General features: G+C 46.9%; 1 protein-coding gene across 1 annotated transcript in view; it reads right to left on the bottom strand.

Annotated features, from left to right (window-relative positions):
- The window catches only part of SNAPC1 (small nuclear RNA activating complex polypeptide 1), a 124,408-nt gene that overhangs the window by 54,807 nt on the left and 48,809 nt on the right, over nucleotides 1-20,792 (bottom strand). The window contains exons 5-6 of the mRNA XM_085626186.1: nucleotides 19,159-19,317; nucleotides 8,241-8,306 (exon numbers count right to left, since the gene is read on the bottom strand). Coding sequence (XP_085482312.1) covers nucleotides 8,241-8,306; nucleotides 19,159-19,317 — 225 coding nt within the window. The remainder of the gene's footprint in view (nucleotides 1-8,240; nucleotides 8,307-19,158; nucleotides 19,318-20,792) is intronic.

Below are 20,792 nucleotides of genomic sequence, written 5' to 3'. Positions count from 1 at the left end.
GCAAGGTGATTCACCGCCAGGATAATTCCTAGACAGTCAAGCCACATCCAGATGCTTAACACCTTTTAGCGCAGAGTCTGTAACAGCACCCTGCCCTGTTTGTTTCAGTACCACATAGAGGTGGTCGTGTCTGCGAGCACCTGAACTAGCCTCTCCTTGATGGATGAAAAGAAGGCTTACAGCGCCAAAAGGGCCCTCCGCTCTAGAAGGTTGATCTGGAGCCTGGACTTCAACAGAAAAAAGAGGCCTCTGATCCCAAGCCTCTCCCAGATGACAGCCCCAGACCACAAGAGATGCATTGGTTGCTACTGTCAACTCTGTGTGGGGAAGGGATCTGCCCCAGGCCCAAATCACAGTTTAGCAACCACCACTGCAGATTCTTTGCAGTCTCCTCTACAATCTGAACGAGGTTCCATTGATGTTGGGCCCACTTAGACTTCAGATACCACTGCAGAGCCTGCATATGCCACCGAGCATGCTCAATCAGCGCCATGAGGAGGCCATTAGTCCCAGTAGCCTCAGAACAGAACTCACTGAAATCCAGGACTGAGGCTGAAATATCATAATCAAAGACTGAAGGTCCTGGACTTTTTTCCTCATGGGAAAGGCAAAAACCCTAACCATGTCCGGAATGGCTCCTACAAAGGGAAGCGTCTGAGGAGTCCGGTGTGACTTTGGCACGTTGATAGTGAGCCCCGAAGATGAAAAGAGGTTCACCTTAGTCTATAGTTAGTCGACTAGCTGCAAAGAGCCTGCCTTCAACAGTCAGTCGTCAAGGTCAGGCAGGGGAAGACTGGCCCCCTTGAACTCCAAAGATGTGCCACCACCATCGTGGTTTAACAAACTTAACGGCCATTAACCTTGGCTAGGGGGGCAGTGAGCACCACGGTTTTTACCACAAAACTGCTGGGTTCCCTGTGGGGGCTGTAGGGGGCCGTCAGCCAAAGCCACAATAGGAGCAGTGGAACTGTGGGTGGCAAGGGGGGGGGAAGAGCTTGCAGTAGCCCTGCTATCCTTAAATAGTTCTACAGCGAAATCAGCTTTTTCCCCGAACAGATGAGTTCCATCGAAGGGTATGTCCATCAGGGAGGACTGGACATTGCCAGAGAACCAAGTTGATCACAGCCATGCATGGCGGTGAATGGCAACGGTGGTGCCTATGGCCTGCCTGATGGAATCGGTGGTGTCCCAGCCACAACGAATTGTGAACTTGGCGGCATACCGGCCGTCTTGAATCGCTCGAGCGAGAACAGGCTGGAGGTCTACGAGTACACCAGGGAGAACTAGTGCCACGAATTCCAAAGGGCGTGAGATCAAAAGCCCAACAAGCAGCTCGAGTTAAAGGATCTGAGGGCTAGACTAGCAGAAGAATACACACGTCTGTCAAACATTTCTACCCACTCCGATTCCATGTCGAAGCGAATGGTAGGAAACGTGTTAGGATTTGAGAGACTTGTGGAAGCTTGGACCACCAGTCTATTGGGCGAAGGGCGCTGTGAAAGAAAAGTAGAGTCACCTGGAGTAGCGTAATGGTGCCTGCCAATTTGTCCATTGACTAGAGTAGGCGGAACAAGGTCTGGCTCACGCCCCCAACATGGTATCAGTCAGTACCTCAGTGAATGGAAAGGAGGGGTTAAGAAGATGTTTGCCTCTGTTGGAGAACCTCCGTCAAAACATTGGTCTTAACCTCCATGGTGGGGGATTGGCGGTCAAGGACTTTGACCACACTACAGATCACCATGGTGCAATAAGCAGATTCCTCTATGGCAGACTCAGAGTATGAGAAGATACCCATTTCAGGTACATTAGCGTCCTCTAGGTCCTCGTACCAATTATCTTCCTGGTAGGGTTGAGCGAACTCATCTCCTGAGTCAGTCATTATCTGAGTCTATCCCAAAAAGGAAATGTAAAGTGTGCGGTTTCCCTTGAGGGGGGAGGCAAATCAAGAAGGGGAAGAGGCACCTTAGTGGAATCAGGTGCAACTTCGATCGCTGTCGAAGAGCACAACCAGGACCTTCTCCTCTGGTATCCTTGGAGTTGGTATCAGAGTCAAGGATCCCGTGCCAGTATAGGTTGTTATGCCAGAAGAGGGCCAGATGTGGAGCTGGAAGCAAGATGGGCTCAAATAGCCCAACTGGAACCAAGGGGCGAGCCCACCAGTGGTATTACAGATGGAAGGCCTCTCGGCTCCTTAGAGCCCAAGGGCACGCCAGAAGGCGTTAGTAAGGATCCGAAGAGCCAGAGCATGGCCGCGCGGAACTTTTCAATCTTTTATGGCATGGCTGACCGCTCCGGAAACTCAGGTAGTGCCGGAACCAATTGTGGGACCGAGAGGGGTCCCCCGCCCCTGCTCAGGCAAATGAGTGGTGCAAGGGAACAGAATTCCCCTTTGATTTCTTGTGCTTCTTTTTAGACTTACCTGATGATTTCAACCGCAACGAAGCCTGACCTCTCAAGAGGCTTTAACAACTGCATGAGCAAGAATGGGAACAAACTCTGGACGTACACCCCTGAGGGGTTACTTTGAGCCTGGCGACATAGAGCTTCACCTCAAGGTCCCCGATAGCCTACAGGTTCATCGACGTGCAGTCGCTACAAGCATTGAAGTCGAGGCCTGACCCTAGATGCCAATGGTATATCTGGTGAGGAATCGGTCACAGATAATTGTTTGCGACAGTCCCTACAGGGCTTGAAACCTGTAATTTTTGGAGGTGACATCCCATGCACACTGCAAACTGTTTTGAAAAATTGTCTCAGATACGTGAAATTAGCTCCGGATCTACGTCGGTGAGGAATCTGCAGGAAGACAGAATATCCAACAGAAATATCACTATTGAAGGTAAATAACTTGTGAAGAATACTTCTTCCTGCAGATTCCTCACCTCTTAAATCAATAATCAAGGAGAACCCTCTAGGTGGTGAGTCTGAGAAGATTGTCAAACCAAGCCATCCTGCAACACATTTCTGGCAAACTGAACATCTCTGCTAAGCCAGGAGTCTACAGCAAGTAGCTGCCTGAATTGCAACAAAGTATGTAATTCAGAGGTTTTAACTATGTCAAAGATGGCAGTGCTACACATCTCTGTATCCCTGGAGTTGCCAAATCAACCAACAAAGTAATGTGCTGTTCCGTTAGAGGTTTTATACTTTATTGGCATTTTAAATCTAGTGAGAGGTAAGACAGAAGTTGCATCCCTTATCGGATACACGAACCCTCACCCACTGAAGTGCCATGCTTCATCGGACCGTGCTCCTCGCTGGGTGGGTGCTGCAATGCCCAGCAGGCCTTGCTGGATATCTTTTTCCTTACCCAAAACTGGCTTAGGAAAGCAGTTGAGTAATGCCCTGCACTTGGCTTGGGAGAGGGATGGGAGAATAAGAGGAAGATTGAGAAGGAGTGAAATTAAGATTGACTATAAATTATCAGAAAGAAATTCTTTTTTCATGTTGGGAACTCATGACAAAATTAAAAATCAATGTGGGACCCACAAGGATATCAACGAATCCCTGGTTCAAGAAAGGTCAACATGTTTCTTGCCTCAGTCTGCTTTTGGGGAGTCAATGGCAATTCATCTGGACAAATTATTCGTACCTTAATCTACCTAGTTGGCAATGCTGTTCCTATAAGTTCAGACTGCTATATTTATAGAAAAAAGATTACATAATTGGGAGAGTCTCACATTTGAAATTTGCTCTGTATGACTCGTTATCACAGGTGAACGGTCACCCTTGAATGCCAGTGAGTTGCTTCTGGAGCTTGAATTAGCTTCTCCAGAAAGCATGGTGGAAAACCTACCCACTCAACGGCATCCAAAAAGTCAGCAATCAGAACGTATAGGAACAGCACTCCCAGTGAGCAGATTGAGGTAAGAAACATGTTGACCTTTCTTGAAAGTTTTCGAGACCCCTTGTGTAGGCAGTATTGGCAGATAAAATTGTGGACCGATGCCCATGTTGTAGCACGCAAATATTCAACACTAAAACGTCTAAAGACAGTGTTGAAGCAGCACCCTTAGCTTTCGGGAATGGGCCCTGATACTGCAATGGGGCTAATTCTACACAAGGGCATACTAGATTTTGATGCACAGGATGATCCGGAGGGAAAATGTCCTCTTCTGAATCGCCATGTCCTTATTATAGCCAGCATAGACTAGGAAGAGTTGGTCATCATGTCCTGTAACTGAGAACCCTATGAGGATCCAGTGTAGTCATGGGTGGGTTGAGCAGATGGGTAAGCATGTCTGCAAGGGGAGAAATGAATCCACATGAAATAGAGTGACCACTTTGGAAATGAATGAAGCTGGTCCGGCATGTCTGGGAAAAATGAAGTGAAGGAAGGATGGACAAACAGAACTTGCAGCTCACTGGCATGCTGGTCAGTAATGGCAATGAGAGGTACAGTTTTCAGAGTGAGCAGCCTAAAAGGGCAGCAATGAAGTGGCTTGCAGGGCAAACATCAGGAAAGAGTAGCACCAAATTTGGGTTCAACTGTGGCATAACGAAAGAGGAAGGGAAAACAAATGGGACAACCTCTTCAGAAATCTCACAATAGAAGGCTTAAATAACAAAGGTGATCTGGTAACAAACAAAATGTCAAATAATCAACAAATATCCTTTAAAAGCACTTGCAACAAAACTTGCCGGACCTCCAAAAAGGTTGAGGTGGGGCCTCTAACTACCACCCCTCTCTAGGTGACCCTTTCCTGCCCACCTAAGGAGTTACACGACTGTAACAACCTTGAAGCGTAGGTTGGGAGGGGAGAGTGGCCTGAGGTAGATCAGGGTGGTAGGTCATGACCCACTGAAACCAGAAGGTTTCACTGTAGGGCCTACATATGCCATCTCGCGTTCCAGTGTAGAAGGGTGCACAAGGCTGGGAATCCAAAAAGCCTCAGAGTCATCATGACAGAGAACTACATTTGATTCTGAAAAATCGGAATCTTATCCTGAATGTCCCGGACTTTCTGTGGTGGTGAAAAGGCCTTTAAAGCCAAATTGTCAAGGACATCTTCAATTAAGGGAATCATGTGCGTAGGTTATAGGTTGAAATTTGGCTGGTTGATGGAAAATGCCAAAGACATCAGGAGTGCAGCAGTCGTCTGGAGGTGACCTACGACTGACAGAGGTGAGCCTGCCTTGGGCAGCCACCCACTGGGATACGAGGGCAGTGACCACCTCCAACATTTACATGAAACCCTGAATGGCCGAGGTAAGGCCAAAGGGTGCATGTCAAATTGGAAGTGTGTCCAAGGATAAGCTTATCAGCAATCTGGTACTTGCAGGTCAAGTATATATTTAAATGGAGGTTTCTCAGAGGAGCCATGAAATGCAATTACCTTTTGATGTGGTGAGGAGGCATGTTGCACATTGGCAGAGTGATTAACTGACCCATGTGAAATGGGGTGATAATCTTAAGCAAACAAAAGGTCTTGGTCCCAAGAACCAGCTAGTCAGTAAAATGGGGTTAAAAGAGGACAAATAGAAAAAGATTGCAGTTCGTTACAACATTGAGCTATGGTAATGACGATTAGGCACAATATGGATAGGCTCAAAGGGTGAACCTATCAAGAAAGTGAGCACCAAGTTAAGGTCCAGGAGGCATGACAAATGGAGAAGGGGTAAACAAATGTGGCAACAGCTTCAGTACTTAACCAAATGTGGTTGATCTGGTAAACAAAGGCAACTCAAAAAGCCGTTAACAATGCCCAGAGTACATCCTTGCTGGGCAAAGGTAAGTGGAAAATACATCACAAGAAAAATGTGCCTCGTGGGAGTTAACTTCAGCCTCAGAGCACCAAGTTACAAAACGGGAGCAAAGTTTCCGGTCAAGGGTGCCAGCTTCAAGGACCAAACTACAGAATAAACTGATTTATAGAGGGGCGACGAGATGTCAAAATCATATCCATTGCCTCAACAGGCAGATCAAGTCGCATTACTCCGCTTAATCTCCAGACATAAAGGAGGTGGCTCATGGGGTTCAATGGTGAACTGCGATAGGAGGCTAGCTCAATCAATCAATAATATAAAGTTTATTATACTTAATGGTCCACAAAACAAAAAGACAATATTTTCAATACCAATTTAAATCTATACAGTTACAATAAGATAAACACAGCTAAAACATTACCCATTACAGAGATTATGCTAAAAATCTCAGTATTAAAACCACAAATCAAACCAAGCCCTTACAAGCGCTGCAAAATTGGGCTACATCTATGAGAACCCTATCTGATGTCAAATCCTGGAAAAATCTAAATGCTGCTGCAACTGTGCAAAAGTTATTCCCTACAAATAAATGTTTCAAATATTTAGCCCTCAATATTTATTTATTAAAACAGGATGGAGCTCAAGTACTTCAGGTCTATGCAGAAAGCAAAGACACCTATATAACACGATCATCCGAACCCTAATGTGTCGTCTTTGCTTCACACAATATAAATAGCAGAAGTTCAGGACACACATCAGGGCTAGGCACATTTGTAAAATATGTTGATGTACTAGGGATTAGATTACCATTATACTAATGTTGCAATTTTTAATATACACCATGCTTGTGGTGTATGCCTATTTCGTTGCTATCTGCCCGAGTGACCTTTAAGTGAAAACGAATGGCTGCCCCATTATAAGGTGCTCAAAATTAAGTGGTACTTTATACCGAGGCTACTGACTAACATCAAAATGCTAACTCACTTTTTCATAGATCAAGCAGGCTATAGTCTTGTTCACCGGCTTTGAAAGAACTGAAATTTGATAATAATCACATCATTAAAGAAGATAAAGAGCACAAGGCAAATGTAAGGTGTAATGCTTCATCTCCAGACACGTTTAAAACCTTACAGTAATGCATGGCCTTCAAGTGTTTTAAAATAGACCGGCAACTTCATAAACATCCCTAAATGACAACAGGAAGCAAAAGAAACTACCATGGCTAGATAAGTCTTAGATGGGTTGTTCTGAGCAGAACAGATCAGAGTACCAAACCTACTGCAGCCAGTCCAACACACTCAAGATCAGTAAGATCAAGGTCTGGTGCAGATTCCTTTGAACCTAAAACAAATCAGCAGGATGTGAGGAAAAGCTTAGTGGAGACGGACGGAGTCTCCATGGGCTTCTTGCAGCAGAATCTGCAGTGCGAGTCCACACCAGAGGACAAAGGTAGAAAGATTCCTCTCGTAAAGACTCCAACCATAGTTGACAAGATGGCACCAACAGAGATCACTGGACCACACATTTAGGTATCCCACCAAATGGTTCACAAACAGACAGACATTGTGAGCCGGAACACAAAGCCCATAATATCACCTCTATCCGACATATGTAACTTAAGCCCATGCCACTTTGCCTGTTAGCGTGCCATAAAGCAGTTGTGCTGTCTGTTTGGACGCAATACAACCAAGCGTGGAAGGAAGGCAGAAAAGTCTTGAGAGCCTGACGAATCACTCGAGCAGGTTGATAAGAGACTTCTCATGCCAAGGGACGAAAGGCCCCGGATGTCAAGAAAACAGAGAAGGCCACCCAACCGAGGCAGGAGGCATATGTCACCACTGTGACTATAGCTACCGGAGGGAAAAATGTCTTCCTTCACGTGATGTGATATATAACCAGCCACCACTGAAGGTTCTCTGGAGAGGGGTGAGCTGTCGGAAAAGCTGGGTCCTCTAGCACCAAATAATGGTGGTGGTCTACCTCCAGGTCAAAAACTGGCTAGTCCATACCACTAAGATGGGGTCTACCAATGGCTCAATGAAGGGAAGCAATGGTTCGTCCCCTGGAAAATCTCAGTGAGCAAGTTGCGCCTTATTCTCTTCTACTGGAAGCAGTGGTTCCCCACAGCCTTGCGCAGGACTCCTGTGAATGAAGCAGCTTCCTCAGAGGACGGTCATGAAGGACACTCCAGGTCAGTAGAATTCTGTCAAGCCAAGTTATCACCAAAATCTGTGCAAGAGAAGGAAAGAAGATGGCCTGTCTCACTCCTGCCTTTGTCAGGATAGACTATATTCAACATCCACTAAAATGGTGGCTACAAGTGAAAAGGTCACACTATTTTTGCAGTTAATATTTGATAAGAGAGAAAATCCATAGAACAATGGATTAAACGTGTTCACATCAAGAGGAGCATTCTTAGCATTTACACCAGCTGACAATCCATGACATCTGGGAACCTGGATTACATTATTGCAGGCTAAACAGTAGGTAATACATTTTTGAACAACATCTAAAAGCAAATGTAAAATTCTTACTTCTGACTCTTGAGAAGTACTTCCTTGGTCCTCCTGGTCGTCTCCACTTTTCTTCATTTTAAAATGCTGTTTCAGCAAAAGCAAACAACAAAGAATTTAATTAGGCACAGAAGAAAAAAGTTACAACTTAAGGACAAAAGAATTGTACAATATGGAAGTAGAATGGCAGTCGAGACATAATGAATGAAGCACAATCAGATTTCATTATAAAACACAAGCATCGACCATTCGATTAGTTTCTCTCACCAATGAGCTCAGTGTCTGCAGCATAGGGGGGGGGGGGGGGGGGGGTTGTTTCACTAATAAATTTGGCACAGTTGGTAAAATCTTTACAAAACAGAAGTTCTTCCACCTCAGTTGCTTCTTGTAAAGTTTCGGGATGATCTGTCAAACAGGGGCTGATAAAATGGGTGGGGGAGGGAGTTCAAATGCTTTCCCCCATGCAATTCTGCTTCGACAATACAGAAAAAAACTGCTGAACAGAATTACACCAAATTTGGCAGAAAGTTGGATCTTTCCCCAGAACCAGTGCTTTTTAGGTCTCGCCTGACCCAGCGCTTGCGCTGGTCTGGCGAAACCTAAATAAGGGCTTAAAAAAATGCTACCGCTGCCCACAGCTTGCAGTGCATGTGCGCGGGTGCACGCTTGAGCAGAGTCGCCATATGGCGTGATTACTGCTGCGCGCGCATAACTCGCGCACATGCACTGAAAGCTGTGGCCGGCGGTAGCATTTTTCCCCCGCCACGGCAGTCATTTCTCAAAGCGGGTGCTTTTCTGTTTATTACTTCTATGTAGTAATGGCGGCACCCATGCTTTAGCTTAAACATCTTAGGCTAAAGTCGGGTGCTGAGATTGCTTCAAAAGTAAAGAAATAGACAATTCTTTACTTTTGAAGCAATCTCGGCACACGACTTTAGCTTAAGATGTTTAAGCTAAAGCACAGGTGCCGCCATTACTACAGAGCAGTAATAAACAGAAACAAGCATTGGCATAGCCAATAGGTCTCGTTTTTGGGACCTTATAAGTATTTAGTTATACAACTGTTGTAGGGCAAAACACTTATAAGGTCCCGAAGGCGAGACCTATTGGCTATGCCAATGCTTGTTCTGATTTGATATAAATCTGCACAGCAGTTTCAGAGAAATTAAGATTAAACATTTATATCTGTTGCTGTGTGAGTCCTGTAAGAAAAAAACGGACCTAGAATAACACCAAAAGAATCTATATCCACCTATATAAAACATAGATGGACAGACAGATTTTAAAACACAGACTTTGGGCTGTGCAAAACCTTTTATGGAGAGTGCTCACTCAATACACTATGAAGACTTTTTACGTGGGAAAGCTCCTACTACACAGTCTGTGCTCAGTGTGCAGACTGTGCGTGGATTGCAGACCCTTCAGAGACCTAAGCCCCATTAGGCGGTCTGACCCCCTATTACACACAATCAGCACTCAGCGTGCAGACTGTGCGTAGAGCCCACTCCCTTAAGAGACGCAAGTCCTATAAGGGTCAAGACCCTACTACGCAGAGTATGCACTCCGTGCACAGATGGTGAATACAGCTCACTCTTTCCAGAAAGCAAGCCACATCAAGTGGGCATGCGCATACTACACAGTCAGTGCTTAGAACTGAGACTATGGTTAGAGCTCACTTCCTCCAGAGACCTAAGCCTCACAAGTTAGGCAAGCCCTACTACGCAAAAGCTGTGGTCAGTGCTCGTACAGTTAAAACTCTCCAAACACATATGTGCTATTAGGTCAGCCAGGCCTACTGTGCACAGTCAGCACTGAGTGTGCAGACTGTGTGTAGAGCCCACTTCCTCTAGGCACAGAAGCCCCCTTAGATGGGTAAGCCCCGACTACTTCACAGCCTGTGCTGCTCTTCATGCGGAGCCCACTCCCTCAAGACCCCCATGCTCAAATAGGTGAAAGAACCCCTACTAAAGTGAGGCAGCGCTCTCTGTGCCGTTCTTCACGGAGAGCTCACTCCCTCCACATACTCAAGCCTCATTGTGTAGAGAAGGGCCTACTACGCATAGTAGGGATGATCATTTTTTATTTTCAGTTTAAAAAAACAAAACTTAGAAATTCAATGAAAAAACTAAGGTTAAAGTGATTTTACAGTTGGGGGTGGTACTAATTTGTTACTTCATGTTAAAAGAACCCGAGAAAATCAAGGGTTAAAAGTGATATTATAGTCAGATCAGGTAATAATATCTTACTTGAAGTTACAAAAAAACCTTAGAAATAGACTGAGACAACCAATCCAAAGGTTAAAGTGAGATTACAGTTAGGTAAAAGCAAAAAAACAAAATAATAAACATTGAAATTCACCCGTTGTAGTTTACTGAGTTAACCATTAACTTACACCCCCACCATGCACTGCATATGACACAATAAGTTCTATAATGAATATGCTACTTACCAGTATGCATCTGTTCTTGGCATGTAGGGCTGCTGACATTCATATCCGTGCATAGATCGCCGCCTAGTATTGGGTCCGGATGTTTGCACGTTGTTGTCCTGGAAGAGTCTTCGAAGTATCCTTGGATAGGTGACTCCTCCCCTGGACTACAGTGCGCATGGGCATCCCCTCCATCCTCAGATTGTTTTTCGCCATTGTGGCAGTGATGGAGTAGATACAGAAAGTGATGACCATGCTTTACAGTAATTCTGAGAGCTGCAGCTGCGACAGGCGCCGGGGAGGAGGGAGGGCGATATGAATGTCAGCAGCCCTACATGCCAAGAACAGATGCATACTGGTAAGTAGCATATTCAGTTCGAGGCATGTGGGCTGCTGAATTCATATCTGTGCATAGAATGTATAGCAGTGCCCTCTATTAGCGGCGGCTACCCGTGCCAGCTGCAGCGGTCTGAAAAAGAGTTTTTAGAACAGCCTGTCCTACAGCTGCCTGCTGTTTTGACTGCACATCTACACAATAGTGTTTAGTAAATGTGTGTGTAGTGGACCATGTGGCTGCTCTGCATATATCATGCAGGGGAATATTTCCTAGAAAAGCCATGGAAGCCCCTAACTTACGTGTTGAGTGGGCTCGTGGTGGAATAGTTAATGTGCGTTTTGCCTTTTGATAACCGATTTGAATACACTTAACTATCCATCTGGCTATCCCTGCTTTGGAGATGGCGTTACCTTTGTGGTGTGGGGCAAAGGCAACGAACAGTTGTTTTGTCTTCCTGAAGGGTTTAGTCCTGTCGATGTAGTACATGAGGGCCCTCCGTACATCTAGTGTATGGAGTGCCCTTTCTGCGACAGTTTGTGGGTTTTGGAAGAAAACGGGCAGTTCGATAGTCTGATTCATGTGGAACTGCGATATTACTTTGGGCATGAATTTGGGGTTGGTACGTAGTACGACCCTGTTGGCATGAACCTGTATAAATGGCTCTTGAACGGTTAGTGCCTGGAGTTCACTAACTCTTCTTAAGGAAGTGATCGCTACCAGGAAAGCTACTTTCCAGGTGAGGAATTGAATCTCGCATGAGTGTAGAGGTTCAAAGGGTGGACCCATTAGGCGTGTGAGGACCAGGTTGAGGTTCCACATTGGAGCCGGTGGGTGGCTAGGTGGAATGACTCGTTTGAGTCCTTCCAAGAATGCTTTGATAGCAGGCACTCTGAATAGAGAGAGGTGCTGCCTGGTTTGCAGATAGGCTGATATTGCGGTCAAATGGACACGTATAGAGGTGTACGCCAGATTGCATCGGTATAGGTGTAATAGGTAGCAAATGATGTTTTGGATGGATGCGTCCAGCGGGTTAATGTCATTATTACTACAATAAATGACGAACCTTTTCCATTTGGCTGCATAGCAAGCTCTTGTAGTGGGTCTCCTGGCCTCCTTGATGATGTCCATACAGTCAGGTGGCAGGTTGAGATAGCCAAACTCTAGGACTTCAGGAGCCAGATTGCCAGGTTCAGCTGTTGCGGATCTGGGTGCTGAATCTCTCCACGGTTCTGCGTCAAATGAGCGGGTTTGATCCGCAGCCTTTGATGCGGCACCACGGAAAGTTCGAGGAAGGTGGTGTACCATGGCTGGCGTGCCCACGTAGGAGCAACTAGGACGAGTGTCAGGGAGTGTTGTCTGAGTTTGCGAGCCACCAGCGGTATCAACGGCGCTGGGGGAAAAGCGTACGCAAATCTGCCGGACCAGTTCATCCATATCGCATTGCCCTGCGACTGCGGATGTGGGAACCTGGCGGCAAAGCTTTGGCATTTTGCGTTTTCGCTTGTGGCGAACAGGTCTATCTCTGGATGACCCCACTGCTGGAAGTACGGCTGGAGTACTGATGGGTGTAACTCCCACTCGTGCATCTGGTGGCTGTGTCTGCTGAGCAGATCCGCCATCTGGTTGTCCTTGCCGGGGAGGTGTTCCGCCATGAGGAACATGTTCCTTTGAATGGCCCACTTCCACATGCTCTGAGCCAGATGAGACAACTGTGGAGAGTGTGTTCCTCCCTGTTTCTGTATGTAGTACATTGCGGTCATGTTGTCCGTCCGGATCAACACGACCTTGTTGCACAGATGTACTTTGAATGCCTTCATGGCCAGGAAGATTGCCATCAGTTCCAGAAGGTTGATGTGCATCTTCTTCTGTTGTGTCGTCCATAGTCCCTGCACTGTGTAGTGGAGTACATGAGCTCCCCATCCCTGGAGAGACGCGTCCGCTGTCAGTACTATTTGTGGAACAGGCTCTTGGAACGGTCGGCCCTTGCAAAGGTTTTGTGGATTCCACCAATGCAGAGAGTTGTATGCCCGACCGCTCACCAACACTAGGTCTTTCAACTGTCCTTGAGCCTGATTCCACTGACGTGCTAGGCACTCCTGAAGCGGGCGCATATGTAATCTCGCGTGTGGGACTATGAAGATGCAGGAGGCCATCATGCCTATCAACTGCATGAACACTCGCGCTGGAAGCGAGTGTTTGGGTTTGAACTTGGAGATCAGCATTTGCATGCTGTTGATCCTCACTAAATTTGGCTGAGCTGTGGCCGCCAGAGTGTCTATAGTCGCACCTAGGTACTGTTGTACGTGTGCGGGCTGGAGATGGGACTTTGGGTAATTTAGTGAGAATCCCAGACTGTGAAGAAGGTGAATGGTGCGGGACATGTGGCTGGCACATTGCTGGGCTGACTTCGCTTGAACGAGCCAGTCGTCCAGGTAGGGGTAGACGTGTATGTGCTGCCTCCGTAGATGTGCTGCCACCGTAGCTAGGCACTTCGTGAAAACCCTGGGCGCTGTTGTCACGCCGAAGGGAAGGACTTTGAACTGGTAGTGCTGCCCCTGAACAGTGAACCTGAGGTATTTTTTGTGTGAGGGGTGAATGGGGATGTGGAAATACGCATCCTTGAGGTCCAGCGTGGCTAGGAAGTCTCCCTGCTTGAGAAGCGGAAGGACTTGCTGGAGAGTGAGCATGTGAAAGTGCTCTGAAAGAATGTACCGGTTCAGGGGTCTTAGGTCTAATATAGGTCTGAGTGACCCGTCCTTTTTTGGTATTAAGAAGTAGAGGGAGTACACTCCCGTACCCTGCTCGTGGACGGGTACGACCTCTATAGCGCCTTTTAGAAGCATACTTTGCACCTCCTGCTGTAAGAGCGTTAAGTGCTCTGAGGACATAGGACGGTTTCTTGGCGGTATTGTGGGTGGAGTGGAGGTTAACTCCAGACAGTAACCGTATTTGACAATATCTTTGACCCACCTGTCCGTGGTGATGGAGTTCCACGTGGACAGGAACCTTTGTAGCCTTCCCCCGACAGGTGTTATGTGGTCGGGAGGAAGGGAGAGGGCGTCACTGCTTGTTTTTGGGGGAGGACCTGGTGTTGCCGTAGCCGCGTCCTCTGCCCTTTGTACTGGAGCCACGATATCCACCTCGGGTGTTTTTATCGTAGGTGGTCTGTGTATTGCCTTTGTTATACGTTTGTTGTGACCCCTGTCCTCTACCTGCTCCCTTGTTTCCGGGGCGACGAAAGGAGCCGCTCCGAAAGGACTGAGTTTGGGAGAGCGCCCATGGACTTTGCAGTGTCCGTGTCCTTTTTTATCTTCTCAAGGGTGGTGTCAACCTCCGGCCCGAATAAATAGTCGGGGTTGACAGGCTGGTTGAGTATATTATTTTGTACCTCAGGCTTGAATCCAGAGATTCGTAACCAGGCATGTCGTCGCAGCATGACGCTTGTGTTTATGGCCCTGGCAGCTGTGTCAGCGGCATCTAGTGCACACTTGATGGAAGCATTCGTGAGTAGCTGTCCTTCTCTGATGAGAATTTCTGCGCCTTCTTTGAACTGGTCAGGGAGATGTTGGAGTAGTTGCTCCAATGTGTCATAGTGCACTCTATCATAGCAAGCAAGGAGCGCTTGAGTGTTGGCTATGCGCCATATGTTGGCAGCTTGGGCGGCAACTCGCTTGCCAGAGGTCTCTAACACCTTGGACTCTTTGTCCGGGGGAGGTGCGTCACCTGTCGTTTGCGAGTGTGCCCTCTTGCGAGCATTCGCTACGACAATGGAGTCTAGTGGTAATTGGCCTCAGTAGGATCCCCAGGTGCTGATCGGTATTTCTTATCAATCCTGGGGTTTATCACTCGTGCCCTGGTGGGTTCCTTGAAAATGTCCTTGGCTGGTGTGAGGACTCCTTTCAACATGGGCAGAGTCTTTATATGCCTTTCTGAGGATGCGAAAGTGTCCATAAGAAAGTCATCTTCGATGGTGTCAGAGTGAAGCTGCACCCCATGGTTATTCGCAGCACGTTCAATAAGAGCGTTGAAGGCTGCAGTATCCTCTGTGGGAGATGTTTTTGCCCCATAGAGTTGTGGGTCTTGTGCATCGAGAGGTGCACCTGGGTCTACAGGGTCGCCCCAAGTGTGATCAGGGTCCTGCTGGTCATCAGGGTCTATGTCTCCATGGTAGAGGACTTGGTCCTCCATGTAGTCCTCCAACGCATCCGTGTCGGAGTGTGTGGGAGAGAATAATTGTGGATCCTGGTAGGATGAGTGGAAAGGTTCATAAAGGACAGGTTCTGATTCTACAGGCAGCTTCCTTTTTAGTGGGATCCTGAAAGGGTCCAACGGTGGTTCCGAAGTTATCCTCCGCTCGTGGAGAATCATCCTGCCAGTGTTGGCGTCGATGACATGTGCCGGAGACGTCTCGGCAGGTGTAATCGTGGTCTGGGTGACCCGTGTCCTGAGTTGGAATATTTTCGGGATTGTGGACTGAGGCAAGCCAAAGGTAATGTTGGCTGGCACCGAAGAGGCTGCCGGAGCGTCGATCGGTCCGGAACCCGACGGGTCCTGGAGGGCAGTCTTGGTTTTGCTGCTTTGTGCCGCAACGGGTCGCGCTTGGAGCGCCTTTGAGGCTTTTGCACCGACCAGGTTCTTAGAGGCGGCCGTGGACTTTTTCGGCGCCGGTGGTTCATCGAGTCGAGGTGCGGAAATGACCGTCGACGTCTTCGATGCGTGAGGCTTTGGTGTTGTCGAGGGAGCGATGCGAGACGCAGCAGGCAGTGCGGTCCTCGGTGTCTGTGGCGTCGGCGCCGGGGGCCGAGCAGGTTTGTTGGCGCCGAAGGCCTTTTTCCGTATGTCGACTCCGACGTCGCCCGCTTCAAGTTCGGCACCGAAGTCTCTCTTGGTGCGCTCGGTGCCGACGCGTTTCACTGGCGTCGAAGGCGTGGAAGGCCTCGATCCGACCAGCGCCACTTTCGGTTTCGTTTGAACCGGTGCAGCTTTCGGTTTCGGTTTTGTAGAAGGGAAACCAGCCGGTTTAGGCAGTAATGGCTGCCGCTGAATGTCCGAGGCCGGGCCCGAAGAACTGCGGGATGGGTCTCGGGTAAGGCCCGAAGGCGATCCCTCGACCGGAGCCATAGACTGTGGCACTGGGCTTTCTTCGGTCTGAACAGGCAGGCCTTGTTCATCATTGGAGCTACTCTCTTCGGCCCCTAAGGCCTCCTCGTCGTCGTCTCCTACCTCGGTGTCGTCTTCACCTCTGTGGAAGAGTGATTCGTCGACTTCGTCCGATCCGGAGTCGTGTTCGGAAACGGGACTGGAGGGTAGGACTTCCAATTCTTCGACATCTTCGGCCTCGTTGAAGATGTCTGCTGGTGCCGGTGCCGCGCTTCGAGTCTCGCCGCTCGTCGATTCCGTAGAGTCTTTTTGGAACGGAACCGGGCACAGGCCATGCATGTCGATTCGTCGTGGTCCGGCGAAAGGCATTTGTTGCACACCGGATGGACGTCGATGTGGGGGTACTTCGCATTGCATACCGGACACCTCTTGAATGGCGTCCTCGATTCCATCGTCGAAGTAGTCGATGGACAGGTAAATGCGAAAAAAGTCGGTCCTGAAAGTTAGTAAACTAACAAGGTGGTATCGATAAACAGTACCGACGCGAACTAAAGGCCTTTTGGCCTCGACAAAGTTTTTTCCTAACTTGAGCTAAGATAGCACATCCGAACCCAATGGCGGAAAAAAACAATCTGAGGATGGAGGGGATGCCCATGCGCACTGTAGTCCAGGGGAGGAGTCACCTATCCAAGGATACTTCGAAGACTCTTCCAGGACAACAACGTGCAAACATCCGGACCCAACACTAGGCGGCGATCTATGCACAGATATGAATTCAGCAGCCCACATGCCTCGAACTTAATGTTATCACTGATGACATCTAAAATTACATCATTGATAACATCACTGAGTTTGTGGGGGTTTTTTAGTTTAACATCGTACATAACTGATATTTTTACCTGAATACAACCTCACTTTAACATTTATTTTTTCCAGTTAATTTCAATTTTAATGTTTTCATGTGCACCAAGCCAGATGAAATTGCCTGGCATGGCTTATTTGTCATACATGTTAAATGAAGCACGGCAGCGGGGGACGCACGGATTTCACCTGATATGTGCATTGAGGATTGAGTCCTCTTTATTCTTCTCTGTAGTTGGTTTCACTGCACTGATGGAAAACTTTAATAAAAATATTTTTTTTTAAAAAACATGTTAAATGAAGCACATGCTTGAAGTTTCCCTTATTTATTGCTTTACGGACATGACCTCCCCCAAAGTATCTTTCCTCTGCAATGCTCCGTAGGATAGCCACATCCAGTTTCTGGTCATCCCGATTGCTGCTCTGGGTCAAAAGTCTGAGATAAGCTGTTTTGGTGGCTCAGTCAGGTTTGAATTTCCTCATGACCTTCCCCACTTTGGCCCTTGTAATAAGTGGTGAATAAGTACAGATTCGGCAATTACAACTGATGTGGGAATTACGCATTCCTGGTGGTTTCCTCCAGGAATTTTTTACGGAAAAATGTGGTGACATTTCTGAGTGGCAAACTAGATACAAATAGGGAATTACCACGAGAATCAGGAGTGGAAATGCCAAATTGAGCAGAGATTTCCAATTTTACAGTGTCTGTTCAGGGAATAAGTCCAAATAACATGGAATTCCTATACAGGACAGTGAGAGCAGTTAGGTCTGTCTGGAAAGCCTGGATATCCCCAGTCCAGGGAGTGTGAACGACCCACCGTACAATGTGTATTCTGTAGACCAGTTCCACCCATCCGACAATTTGTGGAGTGTATGGGAAGATAAACGCTGATAAAAAGATCTTTCACTTTGGCTCGTTGACGTTACGACAGCCACGTAAGCGCTTTCCGACATAGACCCCAGTTAAAGATAAATCCTGAGCTCCCTTTGAACTAGAGGGTTTGTATGAGTCAACGTCAAAGGAAGATCTACAGTACCTCCCTGCAGTAAATTCTGATCAGGGCACACTCTGTCAATGTTCCTCTCTAGGTTACAAACAGGTCTCCGGTATCTGAAGTAGGCCTCCTGCTGTACGCTGCACAGAACATCTAAGCTGCACTGCCCTGCAGGAAGAGGCGCTGCCTGGCATTAAAGTGCAAAACCCAGGCCCTGCTGTCTGCAGCTGTGTGGAAGACGGCACAGGAACTGAGCCCTTAGAAACTAGACTGTGCAGCTGGGTAACCGTCAGTGGCCAAGAGGAGATTGGTTCATATAAAAATGCAGGGAGCATACTGCACACAGATACAAGGTCTGAGGAGTTAGGAGCATGTTCACCGACTAGTATACAAAAAAAGTGATGGATGGAATGCTTGAATTCATCTCAGCCACTGGCAATTATTCAGGGCTGCGTCCCAGTCCATTGTTATTCTGCACACCATGCCACCTCAGTTTGGGCACACCCATATGCAAATCAGTCTTGGCCTAGTAGCAATGTGAACTGTCCAACCCGAACTGCCTGGCCCGGTTCTCCCTTAATTGGAACACGAGCAACCCCAGACTAGTTTTGCCCATATTACTGCTCATCAGTCTGGTATAGCTTGGTTCAAGTGGCACAATATACATGGGACCAAGGTCTGGGCATACCAGTCCCACTTAGGGCATCACACTGAAATAGAAAAAAAAAAAGTTATTGATGGATTGCATCCAGCTACTGGAAATTACTCGGGCCGCATCCCAGTCAAGTGTAATTCTGTTCACCAACCAGGGCACATGGACAGACTTTGAAATCTGGGACACGTACTAATAGTGTGACGAAATGGTGGAAACACGCCGAGGCATCAGGAAACTGTGCACACTTTGACAGACACAGTTAGCCTCGAGTGCTTTTAACCAGTCAACTTTTATGGGCACTAAAGCCCAACATGTAGAGGTTCATTAATTCAGCATATGTCCAACATAAAAAAAAAAGATACCTGCACAAGAAGTTAGTGAGAATTAATTATAAACTACAGCACGGCAAACACAAAGTTGGCTTCAATTTGCGCAGGTCTTTGAGTTTTGAAGTCAAACGGGGGATGCAGGCGCTGCATAATGCACCCTACATCCCTCCCTCAAGTCCAGGTACAAGTCCTTCTTTTCAACCAATTAAATGCAACAGAAGAAGTGCCACTAACCTTTTTATCCTGTGATTTTCGCTGATGGTCAAGCACAATACTTTTCAAATCCAAGGCAAATTCATCCTTTATCAAACTCAGAGCCTTATCTGGCTGATATTTATTAGAAGAAATCACACATTTCATTTTGTGATAGTGTTCCTGTACGTTCAGAATTTCCTGCGGAGAGAAAAGATTGTGAGGAAGAATATTTTTTTGTAACTTTCAAGATTGAAAAGGGAGGGCGGCTACAAATGAACATGTTCCTTCTACCAGAGTTAACTTGAGAATTAACCAGTAAACGATTAAAAGAATGTGTGCATGGGCCATAAAGAAGAATTTAACTCCAAAAGTTACTCATTTGTGTACGTTACAATATTTAGACCAAAACACTTGGGGAACAATATGCACAACATCTTGAAGTCGCTTAGGGGAATGGCACTCGTAAGGTTTGCTGCAAAGGAATCTCTGGGAGGCTGGCTGTCAGTCACTCACCACAGCCATGCCGGGATATCAGGCACTGAAGACATCAAATTAAGAAGGAGGAATATTTTTCCAATAAAAAGAAAAAAAACTCAAACACTTTAGAAGCATGAGTTTGGTGAATTGCTTTAAGATGCGATTTTCTTACCTTTTCTTCAGAAACAAATCCTTGTTTTACTTTCTACACTCTTCCTTGGAAACCAAAGACTTTGTACTGCTATGTAGCAGCCTACTGAAAATAAGCTGGTGGTCTCAAAGATCCAGTGAGCAGTGAATATAACCTAACAAAAGCACTGGCAAAGCCAAAAGGTCTAGCCTTTTAGCTTTCCCAGTGCAGACCCTAAAGACTTTCCAGTGCTCTTTGCCAATGCTATCCTACAGAGATAGCACAGAAAAAACAAAGTCCTCCTACAACACACCCTCTATGGTGTCTCTTATCATAGCAGCTGAAATAAATGTTGAGTTCTAATGGGAATGAGAGGCTGGACCAAGACTCAGTGTTTGACCATAGATAATTGTATTTATAAACATAACCATCAGTTGGAATATATATATTCTTATACTGTGATGCATCATGCTTCTGCCTAAACCAGTCACCTTTTATTAACCTTTTGCTTAAAGCACTAAGCACAATCTAAAAACACCCGGAACCAGGGGCAATAACATAAGTGCATAACAATGGCTCCAAGGAGAATAACAAAGGCGTTTCAACCCAATTAGATAAACAGGTCATCATCAGGACACCAGGACATGAGCAGTTTAACAGAGTGAGAGGAAGAAATAGGGCACTCAAACTCCGGATAATTTCTGATTGTAATGAGAGTATTGGACCAAAGACCTGAGAAAGTAGGGCTAAGCTGCCGAAGTCAGATTCTGTTGGGCTTACTCATCAGTCAGAGTGCCATGCAGAACTGAAGAAATCAGGATTGCATTTCAATCAAAAAGTATCCGGACTGTGAGTAACCTATTACTCATCAATGCTCCTGAAAATAGGAAAATGATTATATCACTACTCCACTGGATTCAAGCTAGCCTGGCTGATGAAGGGTGATGCCCTGAAACCGGTCCCAGGATGCTTGTTTTCAGTCCAGGAAGGACCTGGCTTGGCAGTTCGGGCTGGACTGTTCCCACAAGGAGCAGGGTCAAGACTGATTTGCATATGGCTGGGTCTT

The sequence above is a fragment of the Triturus cristatus genome, chromosome 9, assembly GCF_964204655.1.
Source record: "Triturus cristatus chromosome 9, aTriCri1.1, whole genome shotgun sequence".
In the NCBI taxonomy this organism is placed as follows: Eukaryota; Metazoa; Chordata; class Amphibia; order Caudata; family Salamandridae; genus Triturus; species Triturus cristatus.
The sequence above is the reverse complement of the archived record's forward strand: the minus strand, read 5'-3'. Positions and strand labels throughout refer to the sequence as shown.